This window comes from Alosa sapidissima, chromosome 1 (genome assembly GCF_018492685.1).
Source record: "Alosa sapidissima isolate fAloSap1 chromosome 1, fAloSap1.pri, whole genome shotgun sequence".
NCBI classification, from domain to species: Eukaryota; Metazoa; Chordata; class Actinopteri; order Clupeiformes; family Clupeidae; genus Alosa; species Alosa sapidissima.
Genome location: NC_055957.1, coordinates 19749709 through 19767522, shown reverse-complemented (window position 1 = coordinate 19767522; position 17814 = coordinate 19749709). Strand labels below are relative to the sequence as shown.

The following is a 17814-nucleotide window of genomic DNA, read 5'->3' as shown; positions in this document are numbered from 1 at the left end:
CGTATTTCAAATACAAAATACTATTTTGTAATTTGTATTTTATTGAGATGATGAAAATGCCTTCGTATTATGTATCAAAATACTTCAGTGTTGTGTATTTTTGTATTTTCAAAATACTGTAAAATACTTTCTGTGAAACACTGTGATTACATCTATCTATAAAGCACAAAATCTCTGTCTCTGTCTGTCTGTGGCACCCTCACATGGTCAAGCCACTCTGCTCCAGAAGAGCGTTTATTTTCCTTTGCTGGACTGATTAACAGGCCCCATAGGCGTCGTCTGAATGCAACACTGTTTGAGAAGTTAGTTGTGCTTAAAGGCATCAGCTGAGGAGACACGACTAGCTTAGGTTACACACACTCCTTTGCTCACACAAGGACAGCACAAGGACTTGAGTTCACAAGCTTAGATCGCAACACATGAGTTTGCTATTTTCCTTTCTTTTTTCTGTTTTACAGTTACAGTTTTCTGACCTGTGAAATATTTCAGTGCTCTGGTAACTTGACAAGATACCTCAAACAAGGACATTTCCAATTTTGTACATTTTAAATACGAAATGATTAATAATGTCAGAATTATTGGCTTCTAATTGGCTTAACTGATAGGATGGTATTAATGTGACAATTTTTTTTTTGTATTTACATTGATAGAGGTTGTGCACACACCAGTTTCAGGTGTATACAAAATTATTCAACTGTAATGAAACTCACCATAAGTGTGTTGAGTTTCATAACCTAGTTAGGGTAAAATGCTACCTAAATAAGTCATCCATTTGGATTGTTTGTCTTTGAGTTATTGTCACAGATTCATAGTGGGCAATCTATGACATCAACAGAGTAAATACTGTCAGTATACTTAAGGAAGTGTTCCATGAGTTACCGAACATTTCTCAGGGCTACTTTAATAGGGGAGATGGAATCGCCCTTTAGTGAGCGCAACACGGCACAGGTCTTAACCTGCTTTATCCAGAGGGAGACATTTTTGGATGCAGTGACAAAAAGCCCATCATGGCCTGGCTGGGAAGTGTGACAGTTGTGGAGTCGGCATTCGTAGCCTGTCGCTGCAAAACAGTACATCTCCAAACTCAAATACAGTAGACTAACAGTCAATAAAAGTGAACTGTCAGAGCAGCACAAAATACTAAAAAGCCATGCCGAGTGTCCTGTTCGCTCTTAATCTTTCCATCACATTTGGTGCCTCTACCTAGCCACTTCGTAAATGTGTTAGTTAGTTCTGTACTTTAAAGAACAGTTTGAGCGATCACATAGCCTACGTTCAATGTTGCAATATTATCAGTAGGCCCTATGTGCAATTGACTTTGACTTTGACAATTGAGCAGGATCTTACAAGAACATTTTGAAATGAATGGAAAGTGGACAGTGAAAAGGAATGGACAGTGAAGAATGACAGGAAGTGAGTGGGAGAGAGAGTCGGGGTGGGATGCGGAAAGGACCACGGGTGGGAATCGAACCTGGGTTGCCTATGAATATGGTGCAGGTGCCCCAGCCAGTCGTGCCACGGCCAGGGCCTCGGCCAGACTTCTTAAAAACACCAGTTTGCTGGCAAACATTGGAGCCTTACACAACAGACAGGTGTCATTCTCATTTAGATAGGTCTGAACACAAGGGCCACACCCTGCCATCTGCCCACAGCATACAGTAACAACAAGGACTGTGTCTGGAATAGTTGTACACATTCTGCATGTCAATGCCTGTCGCAGGCATGAGGCAATCTGTAGTGACATAGACATTTCAGAAACTTTCTCTTTTACCTCCTCCAACACCTCACACTGTTGGACAACCTGTAGGACATTGGCGTTAATATGCCCTACAGAAATGCGGAGCTCGCTGAACTTTTCATCCAGGTTTTCAGACACCCTGGCAGTAGCATTTTTGATTTCAAGTTCAACTTCTTGCAGGCCATCCAGCACCTCATTTTCTTCAGGGTCCATCCTGGAAAATATGTAGGTACTACTATTATGGGGGCAGCCGTGGCCTACACACACACACACACACACACACACACACACACTTCGGACTTGTAACCGGAGGGTTGTCGGTTCGAACCCCGACCAGTAGGCCACAGCTGAAGTGCCCTTGAGCAAGGCACCTAACCCCTCACTGCTCCCCGAGCGCCGCTGTTGATGCAGGCAGCTCACTGCGCCGGGATTAGTGTGTGCTTCACCTCACTGTGTGTGTTTCACCAGAGCCCGTTTACGGAGAGCCGGATCACTCCCTATTAACTCCATTGTACCTGCAATCTGTTGCAGTTACGCTAGGGGCGATCATGAATAAGTGCAAAAACAATGGGGGTCTATGGAGCTAGACAGCTAAATTTGTCTCTTTCACCTGGTTGTAGTTGAGAAATCGAAGATTTGATTGTGGTTTCTGGTTATAGGTCGAAAGTTGAATGAACAAGTAGTCACGTCCTTTCGATTTCTTACAGGTTGGGTCGTTGTTGCCCACAACACACTAGCTTTCTGCTAATGAATGACGTCATTGACACATTTGAAAGGCTTTTTAGAACAAATAAGTGACTCAAAAAATATAATACTCAGCGGTTTGTATTTTCTCTGCCCCCTCTTTCAACTGCAACATTCGAATTTCTGGGCAAAAAATGATATCCCGAGAAAAGTGTATTTGAGGGGTACAGCTCCATAGACCTCCATTCATTTTGCACTTATTCGTGAGCGCCCTCATGTGGATCCAGAAAAGGAACTGCAACCAGTTCAGAAACCGGAAGTTTCCCGAGAGTGGCGGTTCTCCCCTTATTAGACATTCTCTGGTTTCACTAGTTCACGGACTGGAGAGATCCTTCCTAGGAGACTATGGGTGAGTGTGGGATATAGAATACCGGTACTCTAGCTGGTCTGTTTCTACAGCCCACTAAACCTGAATTAGCACTGCTGAAAGACAATAATGCACATGAAAGCGAATCAGAGGGGGGCAAATTAGACTTTGGTGGACCACCATAACCTTATCAGTGGATGGGACACTAGTATTTGTGTTTTAAAAAATCTTCAACAAAAATAATCAAGTTACCTTTTCTTTTTCATGGTGCTTTCAAGTCTTCCTGTCTTAACTTTGGACAGGTCTTGGTTTTTGATGGCATACAGCTTTCGGCTTGGTGTTTTCCAAAATTCCAGATCTTAAAATGTAATAAGCATTACATGTAATTATCAATCTGTACCTTTTGCTTTGTCCTTTTTCTGTATGGTTTTGAAAAATACATCCGTCAATCAGTTGTTTCTTTGATTTGTGTCTTATAATAAACTAACGACCAAGGTCTTGTTGTTTTTTGTAACAGTAAAATGGGCCTACCTTTGGTCTCTGCTGTGTCCGAAATAGCAATTCCTTTACTGTCACAAATTGCATAGCTGTCAGCCGAATTCAGGTACTCCTGTACTGTTTGGCCCACCATTTGTACACCTTGCCCTTCAGATATTGTCACATTGACAGTAGCTAGGATATAGATGAATAGAATGCCATTAAAACAAAAATGAGTTAAGGATTTGAGTTATGTGACATTGAAGTAAAAAAAAAAAACACACAAATACATACTGTATGCAGAGATTTTCCCAGTCCTCTGTCTAATTTCATACACAATGTTCATTAATATGCATGGTCCCTATCAAATAAATCAATAAATAAAAAGAAACTTGTACTATGTAAAGTTTTATTTTGGTAGGAGTAAAGGAAAAAATTAAGCCTATTTGGGTGTATTTTGGGCATATTCAATTAGTGAATAGCTCATTTGCATATTCAAATTCATTTTCAAAGAAACTTGTAATACAAAAAAAATACTTTTCATGGATATGTTCATTGTGTAAAGTTTCATTTTGATAGGAGTAAAGAAAAAAAATAGCCCCATTGGGGTGCATTGTTGCCTGGCCTTATTGGCACACATCTCGGATTGATGAGGATTTAACATATTTCCTCAACTAGGATTTCTTAGGACTTTTAGTATGTTGTTCTGGACACCTCATAGAAATGATTTATGCTGAAAAAAATTATTTTACAATTAGTCTGTCGTAAAACGCTACTTTGCCTGGACTATTAGAGATGTCTGTATAGTAATTAAATTTTTATTTAGGAGATGTAGTGAAGTGCAATGTGTAATATGTGTGTCTGAAAACAAGTTTTTAACATGTGTTGAGGTGCAATACTGAAAGGGGTAAATGGTGCTTGGATTAACAATACTGCCCACAGCTGATACTGATTTTGATGATCAGCAAGGTCAAGGCTTAAAGGAGAATTCCGGTGTGATATTGACCTAAAGTGTGTTGAAACATGATACCGAGTGTGAACGTATGTCTCATAGCTCATCTCGGCTTGTCCCCTGCACTCAGAAATCTGGTGCTAGTTAGCCAATGCTACCAACAGTTTTTCGATGGGGGTACCTCGGGCATCGGCCTAGCCATGCAAATAGAGTAAATCACTGTTTTACACCATTTACGAGGCTCAAAGTAGCTCCATACTTCATTGGTAGACTTCCGAGGGCCTTGACATTTAAAACGAGACATTGAGAACTTTGAAAAAGCACTGGTAGTTTATTTACAAGACGATTTATACAGACAGTACCTTGAGGAAGTTTATCGTTCGCCGCCATCTTGAATTTAGTCACGATACGTCGAGCGATGAGTACGAATGAACAGGTATGATAAGATTCAGATTCCAAAATCTGATCCCTTATCATACCTGTTCATTCGTACTCATCGCTCGACGTATCGTGACTAAATTCAAGATGGCGGCGAACGGTAAACTTGGAATCCATGCATTTCCATGGAATTATTTTTGGAATCAGGTAAACATATTTTTGGAGTCTGGTAAACATATTTAAAAGAGACAATGAGTATAGAGCAAAATTCAATCAGATATGGTTTGGAAATCAGTCAATTTGGGATAAATGTTCAGCTATACAGTCAATCTTCTTCAGTTAAATACAATAAATTGACCAAAAGAAATCTCAACTTGACACAAAAATATAAAAGGGTATTTATTAGTGACACATTCCAAAAAAGACTCTACTTCTAGGTTCTACACTACTCAAGTAGGTAGGTACATCATAAAGAAAAAAAGGGGTGGGGGGGGGGGGGGGTGCAATACATATCAATACAAGTACTGGAATGCGGTACATAACGAACAGGCATAAATACATCTATTTTCTTACCTCACAAATTACGGTTAAAAAAAGAAGGGGCGGAATATTTAAAAGAAAAATGACAAAATAAAGCATATATCCGCAGAGCTGTAGAATGGGCTTACGAGACTAAAGAGGGTGGGGGAGGGGCAGTCCTATCACTACTGCCTACCAACTGCGAGATGCTACCCTTGTGAAGCAGGTTTGATACTTTAATACGATCTGGTACAGTATCTGAGCAGGACCCGTAACGAGTGCACTAACAAACATCTCCACCGCTTGCCATTGGCCCCGCTGTTTTTTTTTGGGGGGGGGGGGGGGGGGCGGAGGTGGTTCCCCCTAACCCCTCGAACAGTAACCCCTGTGCTATGTGCAGCTTACAACTTGAGCTTCTTCTTGCGTCCGCGACCGTCTGGAGTCCCCTCAGCCTTGCGTTTCTGAGCCTAAAAAAGGGACAAGGAAAGGCAGAAGAAAATGTAAATGCCACTGCCCTGTTTCTACAAGGTTTTGGATACCTAAAGGTATGTATAGTGAAAATGCTGAATATTTTAAAAGGACAAAACTGTATGATGCTGCTGCACAATACCAAAATAACAATACCAGCAGTATAATTATTGGGGGGGGGGACTTACTGAAGATGTGCGAGGGCCTCTCTTTTTCTTCTCTGCCTTCTCCCTTTCTTCCAATTCCATGTTCTCTCGCTCAATTAGCGTAATCAGTGTGTTACACCTCCTCTGCAGTTCCTGTGAAGGAACACACGATTTCTTAACATCAAGATTCCGCCAATGAAATTGAAGAAGTAAACACTGGTTGACACATGGAATCTTTGAGAACAGTGGGCAAAAAGTAACGACATCATGGCATGATATTCACACACAGCTTTGTTTTGCCTCATCAAAATAGCTGTCAACATTCAGTTTAAAGCAACACCAAAGCACTTTTCCTGTCGCACGCTATTTGTTTATTCAGCACCGGCTTTGGAAATAACAATGTCCACAGACAAGGTAGAGTATGTTGTATGATTTTACGAAAGTATGATGTATTGCGACATTAGAACCAAGTCAAATTTGTAGTTTCTACAGAAAGAGGGCCGCGAAGCGAATGCAGAATTGCCGTTCATCCCGTTACGAGTTGATGAACCACTGAAAAAAATTTTGAAACATTATTTTAAGGTACAAAAATCTTTTTGGTGCTGCTTTAAATTTAACAGTTTCTTAAATCACTATCAAAACAGATGACAATGAAGACCAGAAGGAATATGAATGAATTACAAAATAAGAAAACAAACAAACAAACAGGGCAGACACCGCTGATAATTCGTTACATTTCCCCATCCCTTTCACTTTATTCACTCCTGTGAATGCAAGTGGCAGCACCGTGAACCAATCTTAATAAAGTGAACTATTCTCTGCAACAGGCACTCACCAACCATCTAATTTCAGTCAGCGCTGGCCAACCATGGAATTCAATTACTCACCATGGCAGTACGAGACTTGAGGAACCAGTCGAAGCGGAACTGTGGCGAGTTTCGGATGCACTGGCGCAACTCGTCGTAGACGCTCTCCTTGTCGAAGCCCAGTTTGTGTAGCATGCAGATGAGGAAGCGGTCCTCCTCCTCCGTGTAGTTCTTTCCCTTGTTGGTGCCGTAGGAGATGCGCAGCTGATGGAACGGAGCCTTGTAGCGACCAATCTGCCACGAGACAAACAAAGTTTGAACCGGAGATCTGGAAGATGTGCTTTCAGAAAGCTGCTGGTCATTTGAGGGAGATGTTCAGGTGGCCCTACCTTTGAGTCCAGTGCTTTCTTTATGCTAATCCTCCTCTGAATCCTGGCCTCTCCCCTCTCAATCTGGGCCATGATTTTCTCAATATCTTGCAGTTCATTGCATCGTTCCCAGAACACAGCTAGAACACACATACACAATTAGTTTCAGATGAATAGTGCAATAGTGCATCAACTCTTGAAACATTTACCCAACTTACCAGAATATTCCATGACCTCCTCTGGTGTTTTGCCCTCAACCTCTCTGGCAATGTTCTCAAGGTCATCTCGGCCCCACTTCTCATTAGCCTTGATGAACTGGTTAAAGTCACGCTTGTTCCAGATGGTGAATCCCTACCAGAGGAAGCATAAGCAAGAATTTGACAATTGACCATTTGTACACTACAGAAAATAAAAGGGTTTGTTGCATCTTCATGATCTCTTGATTAAATTAGGAGCTGGTGCCAATCCAAACACGTTGGTAGGGTTACCTGTGTGAGGAGGTTCTCCTTCTCCTCCAGCTCCTCCTCCGTCAGAGGCTCGGCCTCATCAATCTTCGCCTGCTCCTCCTTCTGCACCTGTGCTGAGTTTGGCTGGTCTGGGTTCCGTGGAACCTGTTGGCAAACCAACATCACCCATTTCATCCTTGCTAGTCCGATGTACATTTGTGCCCATTTCATCCTTAAACTAAAATCATACACCACCACTGTATCTGTTACATTTGTGAAGGAGACAGAAGGAATATGAAAAGTCACAGTGCAAGAAGCAGTACCTTGTAGCCGATGGTTTTTCTATAATAGAGGATCTCTTTTTCCAATAACTCAAAGAGTCTTGGTGGGAAGAACTGGAAGTCCTGAACGTTGGGCTGCTTGGGAGGTCTTGGAGCCTGAGAAAATATCCATGGACATTCATTTTCAAACACTAAAAAAAAACAGCCTGCTTAGCACCTGATAAATCTAAAACACACAAATTCAACTGAGGGGAGTCGGACTCCTCACCTTGGGGGCTTTGGGTTCACTGACACGCAGTGCCTCTCTGAAGTAGGCGTCGACAGCATAGTTAGCCTTCCGCTCTCGCTTTGGCGGCTCAATCCAGTTTGTGATGACCTGGAATTAGAGCCATGAAGAAGAGCCATGAAGAACAGCATGCTTGGTGCTAGAAGTAGGCCTGAACACCTAAACATTAAGTGAACTGTATGCCACAGTATTCGTCTGCAATAATCCCAAACACAGATTGTAACAAAAAGAAACTTGCCTTTTTCTTTTCCCTGTAATCCTCTCCTTCAAAGTTGTAGACGCTGTTTTCCGTGTTTTCCATGGTGAAGTTCCGCAGGGAGCCTTCTTCAAGTTTACCCATCTTTTCCTTCAACTCTTCAGTCTAGTGGCGACAGAATATGTATGAGGACTCAGATGGACCAAACCGACCATCAGATTAGCGACATCAGATTATGGACCACTGAACAGTGCATGTTCTTATACAGGCCATTTCTTTGTGGAAATAGCAGATAAAGGTAAATAGGGCCAATAAAAGGTTTAGCATAACCCCTACCACATTTGTGCCCAATAAAGTGGCACAACAAAGTGTCAATCATGCCAATAATAAACCTACATGCAATATAATCTTGCTACACAAGACTATAAATGATGGGGAAACACCAACATATGGATTGCCCAAGAGAAATCTGTGTTGCTGGCATTGAAATGTGCCGTGAAAATATAAGGTGTTTTGTGCAATCCCTGTAAACCCCCAGAGCCACACCCCAAAAGTCTGTACCTTCTTCTCTCCTCTTTCCAGGATCTCATCAATGTCCTCATCAGTGATCTCACTCTCCTTGGAGGCGAAGACGTGTGTGGCCCCATGCCTGATAATGTTCAACATCTCGTCTTTACCGAGCTTGTTCGCGTTTGGGTCCACAAGACGGCCTGTGAGGGAAAGAGAGATACTCTATTTGTACCAGATCTGATATAACCAACTTCGGCTTTATCATAGGAATTCTGCAAGGGTTACTTGTTAAGATAATTTCCCAGCCGAAATGCCTTGGAGTGCAATACACTCTTCAGCCTGTCAACCACCCTGACAGGGTGCACAATTTGAGTCTGTACCGTGCTTTAACTACATTAACTACGTGCTTTAACTACATTAACTACGTGCTTTAACTACATTAACTACGTGCTTTAACTACATTAACTACGTGCATTAACTACATTAACTACGTGCTTTAACTACATTAACTACGTGCTTTAACTACATTAACTACGTGCTTTAACTACATTAACTACGTGCTTTAACTACATTAACTACGTGCATTAACTACATTAACTACGTGCTTTAACTACATTAACTACGTGCTTTAACTACATTAACTACGTGCTTTAACTACATTAACTACGTGCTTTAACTACATTAACTACGTGCTTTAACTACATTAACTACGTGCTTTAACTACATTAACTACGTGCTTTAACTACATTAACTACGTGCTTTAACTACATTAACTACGTGCTTTAACTACATTAACTACGTGCTTTAACTACATTAACTACGTGCTTTAACTACATTAACTACGTGCTTTAACTACATTAACTACGTGCTTTAACTACATTAACTACGTGCTTTAACTACATTAACTACGTGCTTTAACTACATTAACTACGTGCTTTAACTACATTAACTACGTGCTTTAACTACATTAACTACGTGCATTAACTACAGGAAAACTGGAGCCTGAGCAAAATTGGATCTCTGAGCATACCTGTTTTTTAGTCAGTCTGACAAATGTGGACATGCAGAATTGTTCAAGCACATGAAAGTCTATGTCTTTGAGCAAGCCTGTATGAGTTTTTGTGCAAGTTGCACTGTATATGTATACATAAATAGGGGAGCAGCCGTGGCCTACTGGTTAGCACTCCAGACTTGTAACCCCGACCAGTAGGAACGGCTGAAGTGCCCTTGAGCAAGGCACCTAACCCCTCACAGCTCCCCGAGCACCGCTGTAGCAGGCAGCTCACTGCGCCGGGATTAGTGTGTGCTTCACTTCACTATGTGCTGTGTGTTTATCACTAATTCACGGATTGGGATGAATGCAGAGACCATATTTCCCTCACAGGATCAAAAGAGTATATATACACATCATTTGGCGTTTACTTAAATATACACGAGAAGGGGGGGAGAGACCATTCACATGCATGTACCTTGCTGGATGACAATGGAATCCAAGCGCAGCTTCATTTCGGCTCTCTCCACAATGCGCTCCTCTACCGTGTTCTCAGTGATGAAGCGGAATACACGCACCTGCTTCTTCTGACCGATTCTGTGAGCCCGATCCTAGAGGTGGAGGTGCAAAACAAATCATTTGAACTTCCGATGCTTTCGTTCCGATTTCCGTTCTTTGTGGAAATGCGTCTAGTGGGCTCAGTACTCAGTATAACAAGTTACTCAGACTGTGCACAAGTAGTGTAGTGTATAGGTGATCAATGCAAAACATTTCAGTGCGTTACATGTACTGACCATGGCTTGTAGGTCGACCTGTGGGTTCCAGTCAGAGTCATAGATGATGACCACATCTGCTGTGGCCAAGTTGATGCCCAGACCTCCAGCCCTGGTGCTCAGCATGAAGATGAACTTCGAGCTGTTTGGCTCATTGAAGGCGTTAATTGAGATCTACAAGAAAGATGGAGGGAACAGAATAATACACGCAGAGAAAATGTGAGCAAGAAAATACAAAATATTTATTTTCAACAAATATTATATTTTTTTAATCTGTGAGCCGACTTGACTCATTGTCCAGTGTTCCAAAAGACAAAACAGAAAATCATTACCTGTCTCTCTTCATGAGGGGTCTGTCCATCTAGACGGCAGTAACCATAGTTACGCCACATACAGTAGTCTTCCAGGATGTCCAGCACCCTGGTCATCTGACTGAAGATGAGCACACGGGAACCTGAGAGGGGAAGAGAGTCAGTACGCCGTGGACTTTCTCAGACAACCAATCTAAAGCTAAAGCCTTGGGTGACGACAACATGAGACTTGACAGAGAGCCATCTGCAATGATTTTCATACATCCAACTCTTAGGATCTTCTCAATTAATTGCGCATACCTATAAATGGGCTATAATGTCAAAATCTATTAATAATCATAATCCTCTGTCATTTATCTATTTAGTTGCTGCATGTATTCAAAGCAACTTACAGATGACGACTGACAGTCAAACTACAGTGCAAAAAGGAAACCACACAGGAGTGTACTGCACCCCCAGCAGGTCATTGGAGTTTGAGACCCCTGCCATTGTGAATGATTAACAGATGTTTATGTGACAACCTGGGACGTAATCAAGAGAGATGACTTATAATAGTGAGTAGAAGGAAGTGCATGGTAGGTGTGAATTAGGCATGTTATGTTTTTAAAAAGGAGGTAGTAGAAAGTAGAGATCCTTAAAGATGGAGGGACATCCATGCTCTGGTAATGATTGGTAACTAGTGATTGTAGTTCATTAAGGAACTATATAGGAGAATAGTCTGGATTGCCTTGTGTGTATGCATGGTTTCTGCAGGATTCAGTCGGTCAAATGTAATACTTTTGAAGACCTTTTTATTACAATTAAGATTTAAATTTACGAATTACGAAAAATAACATCAGTAATTAAAATTCCCTTCAAAAAACAAAAAAATTCCAGAGTTCGCGCAGGTTTCAGTGAAAGTTCAGCAATTAAATCCTTCCGACAAGTCTGTTTACTGCACTACTGGACCACTACATGGACCTTGTAGTTCTGGAACGCTGTGATAACACCCAGATTCCTCAGACAGAACTACAACAAGCGGAACTAATGAACGCCGCCGCCAGCGCATTTCAGGGGGGGGGAACGACGATGGTAGAACCAATGACTTCAGTGCTTTCATGTGCAACTACAATTCTTGTTCCTTACCTTGGGCCTTCATCTTAGGCAGCAGCTTGTCCAACACGACCATCTTGCCACTGTTGACCACCAGGTGCGAGTCAGTGGTGTAGGGAGGTCCGGGCTCCGCGCCATCAAACAGGTAGGGGTGGTTACAGCACTTCCTCAGCTGCATCAGAATGTTCAGCAGGCGCATTTTATCGGTCTTACCCGCTGAGTTGAGAATGTCAATGTCCTTCATCAGGATCTTTGTGTACCTGTGAAGTCCAGAGACCGAGAAACAATATATCAGGGGTGACTACGAAGGCTGCACTCCAGAAACATCAAGTACTCCCAGTCACTACACAGCAGCATTTTGGTGAATTTCTATTGCCATCTTGTGGCGCTGAACCCACATGTCACTTAGTTTGAATGTGGGGGACATAACTAGTCCACTGAACTATTCACATAAACAAAGCAAGAGGGCAGACACACAAGCATGAAGCGTACCCCAGTCTCTACATAGTTGATACTGACATTGAAACGGCTTTCTTTTATCTCTTTATGTACCTCATGAGCTGTATATTGAGTGTTATATTGAGTGTCGTACTGTAGTTTGTGGTTTGTATGTTCAATGTGAACTGTGAAAGTGTAAAATTATTTTATTAAAAGAGATTTTACAGGCAAATTTTACAGGCAAGATGGAGTTGATTTTGGGTTAATCACAGAGAGTACCACAGGTAATTGACCACCCTACATTCTTAACAACGCCTTCTACGTTATAATCCACAGATATATGAATATTATGGGATTGTGTCAGTGCTAAAGTGAATTTTACCATTCTCTCTGCATCTTGCTGAGCCCAACGTACATCTTCACCTCCTTCTTGGGAAGCAGAGATTTCTCTACGTCAGCTTTGATACGACGCAGCAGGAAAGGACGCAAGACCTGGACGGCAGGAGGGAACATGGTCACAACAGAATGGCTTAATGAGTGGCAAAGCATGATGGCTGGGTCGCAGTGCACACATTAGATTACCGGGCTGGTGTACTCACAGTGTGCAGACGTTCCACAAGCTTCTGGTCCCCCAGGCAGTTGTTTGTGTCAAACCAGGAATCAAAGTCCTTTGAAAACAGGGGGGGTCACTTTTATGCGATGCAAAGGTTTTATCTGTACATTGTTTGGAATTTTTTCACTACAAAACATTTTATTCTAGTATGAGGGTGATTTCCATATATTCCTGTCCTAGTTGGAGTCATGCCATCAGTGTCTGCAGATCTGTCAGAAAGCCACTACCCTTTGTGTACCACTGATTAACTTTATACTTACATATACACAATATTACAGTCTAATTGCAGCAGCACTTGTTACTGTGACTATGTGCTGGACCAATTTTGTAAGTAGCTAAGTTTTTGTAAGTTGCTTTTTGTTAAAAGTAAATGTAAGCTTTGCAAGTAAATGTAAAGATCAAATAGAGAACTCATACCTCAGAGGAGTTGAAGACATCAGGCAGCAGGAAGTTGAGCAGAGCCCACAGCTCATGAAGGTTATTCTGGAGCGGGGTTCCAGTCAGCAGCAGACGGTTGGTAGTCTTAAACTCACGAACGATTTCTGACAGCTACAAAACATCATACAAAACAGACATTAGGCCTAAATAATTAAGTGACTAACAGGGAGGCTACATGGGGCACAAAACTCAAGCGCTCAAGCGGCTCAAGTGTTGAAGAACAGTTACTGCTGACCATGAAAGACTAAATAGTTTTACATCAGCAGTTTTTACAGTAGTTAACATTGGAAAAAAAACAGACAAGCAAATCTGTGTGACAGAGAATACTGACCTTTGACTTTTCATTCTTGATGCGATGGGCCTCATCAATGACTAGGTACCTCCAGTTGAACTTCTTGAAGACGGCCCGCTCAATGATGAGCATCTCATAGGAGGTCACACACACATCCCACTCCCCTGGCAACAGGGTGTCACGGATGAACGCATTCTGAGATAAAGGAGAGGAGAATACGGTAAGAGAAAATGTGGCTACACAGCACAGCACAGCCCTGCTGGGGCAGAACTAGCTCTCACACAGCCACTTCTCTGGGCTGAGACAACACGCGAAGAATTAGTAGAGTGAACTGAAACAGTTCTCAGTATTACCACAACACTTTAATATGCTGATAACAAGTAATGTTAAACTGATCACATTTAATTATCTAATGCCTGCACAAGTTACCGCAACACAATACTACACAGCATGCAGCCAGAAACGATAAAACTATGCATGTGTACACAAGCCAGCTGCCAAGTTTCATAAAAGTTCAACCAATTGTAAAAAATAATGCAGCCATTGTAATGCGTGCCCCACAATTGCCCCCAAAGGTCACCAGACCAACCAGCCCTAGTCATTCTGTGCATTAATGGCACCAGAGGTATATCAATATTTTAACCAAACTGATAAGGGCGTTTTGTCAGGGCTACCAGGTATAAAACTGAGGTGTAAGGAGCAGGTGGAGCTCACCCTCTGTTCCCTGTCACCAATGAGGCAGACAGCTCTAAGAGAGGGCACCCAGCGCTTAAACTCATTCATCCAGTTGTACAGCGTCGACTTGGGCACCAAAACCATGTGTGGCCCTGGGATGTTCCGGTAGTGCTTCATGTAAGCTAGCAGTGAGATGGTCTGAAGGGTCTTCCCCAGACCCTAGCATGTGAAAGAAGGGGGTGGGTGGGGGGTGGGGGGGGGCAAACAGATAGAGATGAGTCTAAGCACACATTATTCAGGTCTTACTACAAACAATCTGAAAACTATATTTATAGTTGTAAATGTGAGGAAATGCAAAAAAAGATTAGCATACCATCTCATCAGCGAGGATCCCATTGATGCCATTCTCATAAAGGGAAATGAGCCAGTTTAACCCCCGAATCTGATAGTCCCTGAGCTTACCAGTTTTTACATCTGCAAAGACACACAATTTCCCAGGCAAAATTAGAGAAGCAGTATCTACATCAGGGTATTTGGACAGTGTCACAACAGAGCTAGAGGGGGAACATAAAAGTACGTCTTACAGGAGGGAGATTCGTCAAAACGTGTGCACACGTTGGTGGTTTTGTTACTTTCGCTCAACAACTCCTCATCCTCCTCTTGCTCTGTCCGCCGGTGACGGTTGCTGTAACAATGCAGGAAATGCACTTGTCAGTGACCCTCACTAAATATTTTCCTGGCCAATGAGGTAGCCCCAGCACAATAATAATGGCAACAAGCCAGAGAGGATAAACTGTAACTAAGTAACCCAACATCTGTAAAAATCTAATATTTGGGTAACAGGGAAAGGGAGTACTCACTCTCCTGCTGAGAGCAGATTCTGCTTCTCATCCTTCTTGACGCGGGGACGCCCCGGCTTCATCTTCAGAGGAGAGGTTGGGGTCTTCTGAGCCGCAGGCTGGATAAAGTGAGCAAACAGCTCAGTCTGTTTCAGGAGATATTCAAAGCGGTTGGTCCGATCCGTTTCCTAAGAAGGAGGGAGACAAAATTAATAAATGTTCTACTACACCATCATAGGACACATTTCTGTATATGGTGCTTTGGTTCCTGGTGCTTAAAGTGGATGCTGATCACACACAAATATCTTCATCCATCATTTGTTTAGGGTTTGAGCCTGGATTCAACTATACAATAGTCATCATGGCAATATCATTGTCCATCTTTTGGAGTGTTGATTGTTTTCTATTAATAATAATTTAATCAAAATGTGCATAATTTACTGGACACCCAGTAAATTCCTCACCACTTTCTCTTCATATCCTGGCAATAACAACTTCTCTTCAAACTCTTTTGGAGAAGAGGAGGAGGATTCTTCTGCTTTGCTCCCCTCCCCGGTCTCGGAGGCCTCATCCCGGACAGTATCGGATGCATCATCCTAAAAAAGCAGTCAAAATCAGTGAAACTGCATTTCTGTCAAATCCATACAACATCGCGCGCGACACATGTCAATATATGTGAAAATGTTCCTATCCAAAAAAAAACAAAAAAGCTCTTAAAAAACACACATTGCATCAAAGTACGTTACTAACACATGAGTTCAGGAACGAAGTGTTATGGAGTGATGTCATCGGTCGTCACCGGATATTTTGTAGCAGTACAAAATGAAGGCGTCTCAGCAGCATTTCGGTTACACATTCTAAACGCGTAAAAAAACACTGAACATTCACAGATTGAATCTAAATACATTACGCTCACATTATGATGATAAACATGCTTTTCAGATTTCTTTTCCATTCATTGTCAGTCCAGTCAGACCGAGCAATACTGCTCCGCGCGGACACATGGTAGGCCGCCGCGGCTTTATCAACGGAAATCAGCAGCAAAGTATGAAAACAGTCCTAAACTGGTTTGAGGTTTACGTTTACATTTGCGATTCACATCAAGGTAATTGTACAAGGACAATATGGGTTTGAATTTGATAGATCGGTGTCCACAAAGCATAGATGACAACGTTAAGGAGCTGCCAGCATTTTCAAAACAAACCTGAGAACACGGCGGTCAAGCAGTCGAGCTAGCTTGGCTTGGCTAGGTGGCTAGCGAACGAAAACTAGCAATAGTCGCATCTTACAACCACTTCATTTATATCTTAAATCAATGTACATAATATCTAAACACTGACTAAGTGACAAAAGCAATTAACTAAGTTGGCTTGAATTGGAGAACTTATGGACGTTGTCCTACAAGTAATACTTTAAAAGGTTTTGAAACGCTAATGTTATTATCCAGCAAAGTGAACCTAACGTTACGTTGGCGCATCTTCACTTGTTTGATCCACGCATTCCAAAGCTAACAAAAGTCCCGTGTGAACTTACTCACAATAAATGATGGTTATCACTTCATTCGGTGACTACGTTTAGATGTATAGTTACACTAGCTTAAAATAGTTACTTTCATATAAATATTTGACGAGAACCACGAAAAACACAAAACCATTCAATTAGCCGAACGTTAACCATAGTGTCAGGACGCAACTGCTGTTTCATAAGGATGAATTACGTTTTGATCACTTAGCAAGCTGGCTAGCATCAAATCAGAGATTATGTCATAATCAACAAAGTTAGACAAAAACAATGCAATTTAAACAGTAAATTGGCTTATATGTGTCACAGGGAAGCCACGGGTCAGAGAAAATGGATGCCTTAGGTATTTAGCTAACTAGCTAACTGGCTAAATAACAGCTAAATTGCTATCACTGTTATTGCCATTGTTTGGCGCATCTGCTCTAAGAAACTGGCATCACTTACTAAGAAGCGAGGTCAGATAAGAGCTTCTTGTAATTTCGAGACATCACTTGATATTCTTAACCACGAAAACTAGAATATGTTAACATTTACCTATAAAAACACAAGGCTATTCAAAAATGCCAACTTCACTGAGTCGAAACTTCATTACATTTTAAAGTCGCATTAGCTAGCTAGCTACTTTTCTTACCTCTGCCCCGGCTTCAAGTTCAGGCTTCTCTTCCCGCTTGTCCACGCCGTTCTCCTGGTCGGACATTCTCGGGCAATTAGGTAAATATATTTGATCAAAGATGAACAAGTCTTCCACTTAAGACCCTCAAGTTTCGAAATCCAAATAAATACGAAACAAAAAAGACAAGTGGCACTAGTAATGAGTTTATTTACAACAGCGAGAGGAGGAACAAAACCATGCGCTCATACGCGTAGGTCCCTCTGCCCATAGACATAATATACATAGACGCCGCATCGACCGCTGCTCCCTACTAGCGCTGACGAGATTTGGAGCCGCCATCTTGGACCGGTCATCCACTCCACTCAGTGTAATCTGTTTGGCCGGTGCAATGAGCTGTCAGCACACTTAATTAATCATATCTCACTGAATACCGAACAGATTTTCACGCGGTTTTTTTTGCTGCAAAGGTCATACATGTAGCTATGATACAGGCCACATTGTTCGAAAATACAAAATACAACCAATAGTACGGTAATGTTAAATCTTACTTGTGAAAAGTAAATCCCCCGAGTATGGTCCGCCGATTTGAGCAGGAA

At 41.9% G+C, this 17814-nt stretch overlaps 2 protein-coding genes across 2 annotated transcripts; both read right to left on the bottom strand.

Moving 5' to 3' along the window:
• Window positions 1–1407: 1407 nt before the first annotated feature.
• Window positions 1408–4588, bottom strand: LOC121718633. The gene is made up of 4 exons (XM_042103723.1): window positions 4581–4588; window positions 3321–3461; window positions 3042–3147; window positions 1408–1952 (listed from the first exon to the last, which is right to left on the bottom strand). Exons 2-4 carry the CDS (start codon window positions 3418–3420, stop codon window positions 1481–1483), a joined length of 678 nt encoding a protein of 225 aa, XP_041959657.1. The 5' UTR covers window positions 3421–3461; window positions 4581–4588; the 3' UTR covers window positions 1408–1480.
• An 866-nt stretch (window positions 4589–5454) lies between these two features.
• Window positions 5455–17476, bottom strand: smarca5 (SWI/SNF related, matrix associated, actin dependent regulator of chromatin, subfamily a, member 5). The gene is made up of 24 exons (XM_042103710.1): window positions 17237–17476; window positions 15549–15680; window positions 15106–15272; window positions 14830–14930; window positions 14619–14719; window positions 14285–14464; window positions 13610–13765; window positions 13258–13389; window positions 12827–12895; window positions 12610–12719; window positions 11823–12049; window positions 10719–10840; window positions 10408–10560; window positions 10092–10224; window positions 8674–8822; window positions 8155–8277; window positions 7899–8006; window positions 7673–7786; window positions 7392–7514; window positions 7122–7254; window positions 6925–7043; window positions 6617–6829; window positions 5772–5882; window positions 5455–5582 (listed from the first exon to the last, which is right to left on the bottom strand). Exons 1-24 carry the CDS (start codon window positions 17300–17302, stop codon window positions 5517–5519), a joined length of 3108 nt encoding a protein of 1035 aa, XP_041959644.1. The 5' UTR covers window positions 17303–17476; the 3' UTR covers window positions 5455–5516.
• Window positions 17477–17814: the final 338 nt, after the last annotated feature.

Coding starts and splice junctions, on each gene's coding strand:
- LOC121718633 (XM_042103723.1), bottom strand. CDS start 3,420: ATGGTGGGCCAAACAGTACAGGAGTACCTGAATTCGGCTGACAGCTAT. Junction 3,148..3,320: donor GGACACAGCAGAGACCAAAG/GTAGGCCCATTT, acceptor TTACATTTTAAG/ATCTGGAATTTTGGAAAACA. Junction 1,953..3,041: donor AGCACCATGAAAAAGAAAAG/GTAACTTGATTA, acceptor CATATTTTCCAG/GATGGACCCTGAAGAAAATG.
- smarca5 (XM_042103710.1), bottom strand. CDS start 17,302: ATGTCCGACCAGGAGAACGGCGTGGACAAGCGGGAAGAGAAGCCTGAA. Junction 8,278..8,673: donor TGGAAAGAGGAGAGAAGAAG/GTACAGACTTTT, acceptor TGTCGCCACTAG/ACTGAAGAGTTGAAGGAAAA. Junction 7,515..7,672: donor GAAAAACCATCGGCTACAAG/GTACTGCTTCTT, acceptor GTTTGCCAACAG/GTTCCACGGAACCCAGACCA.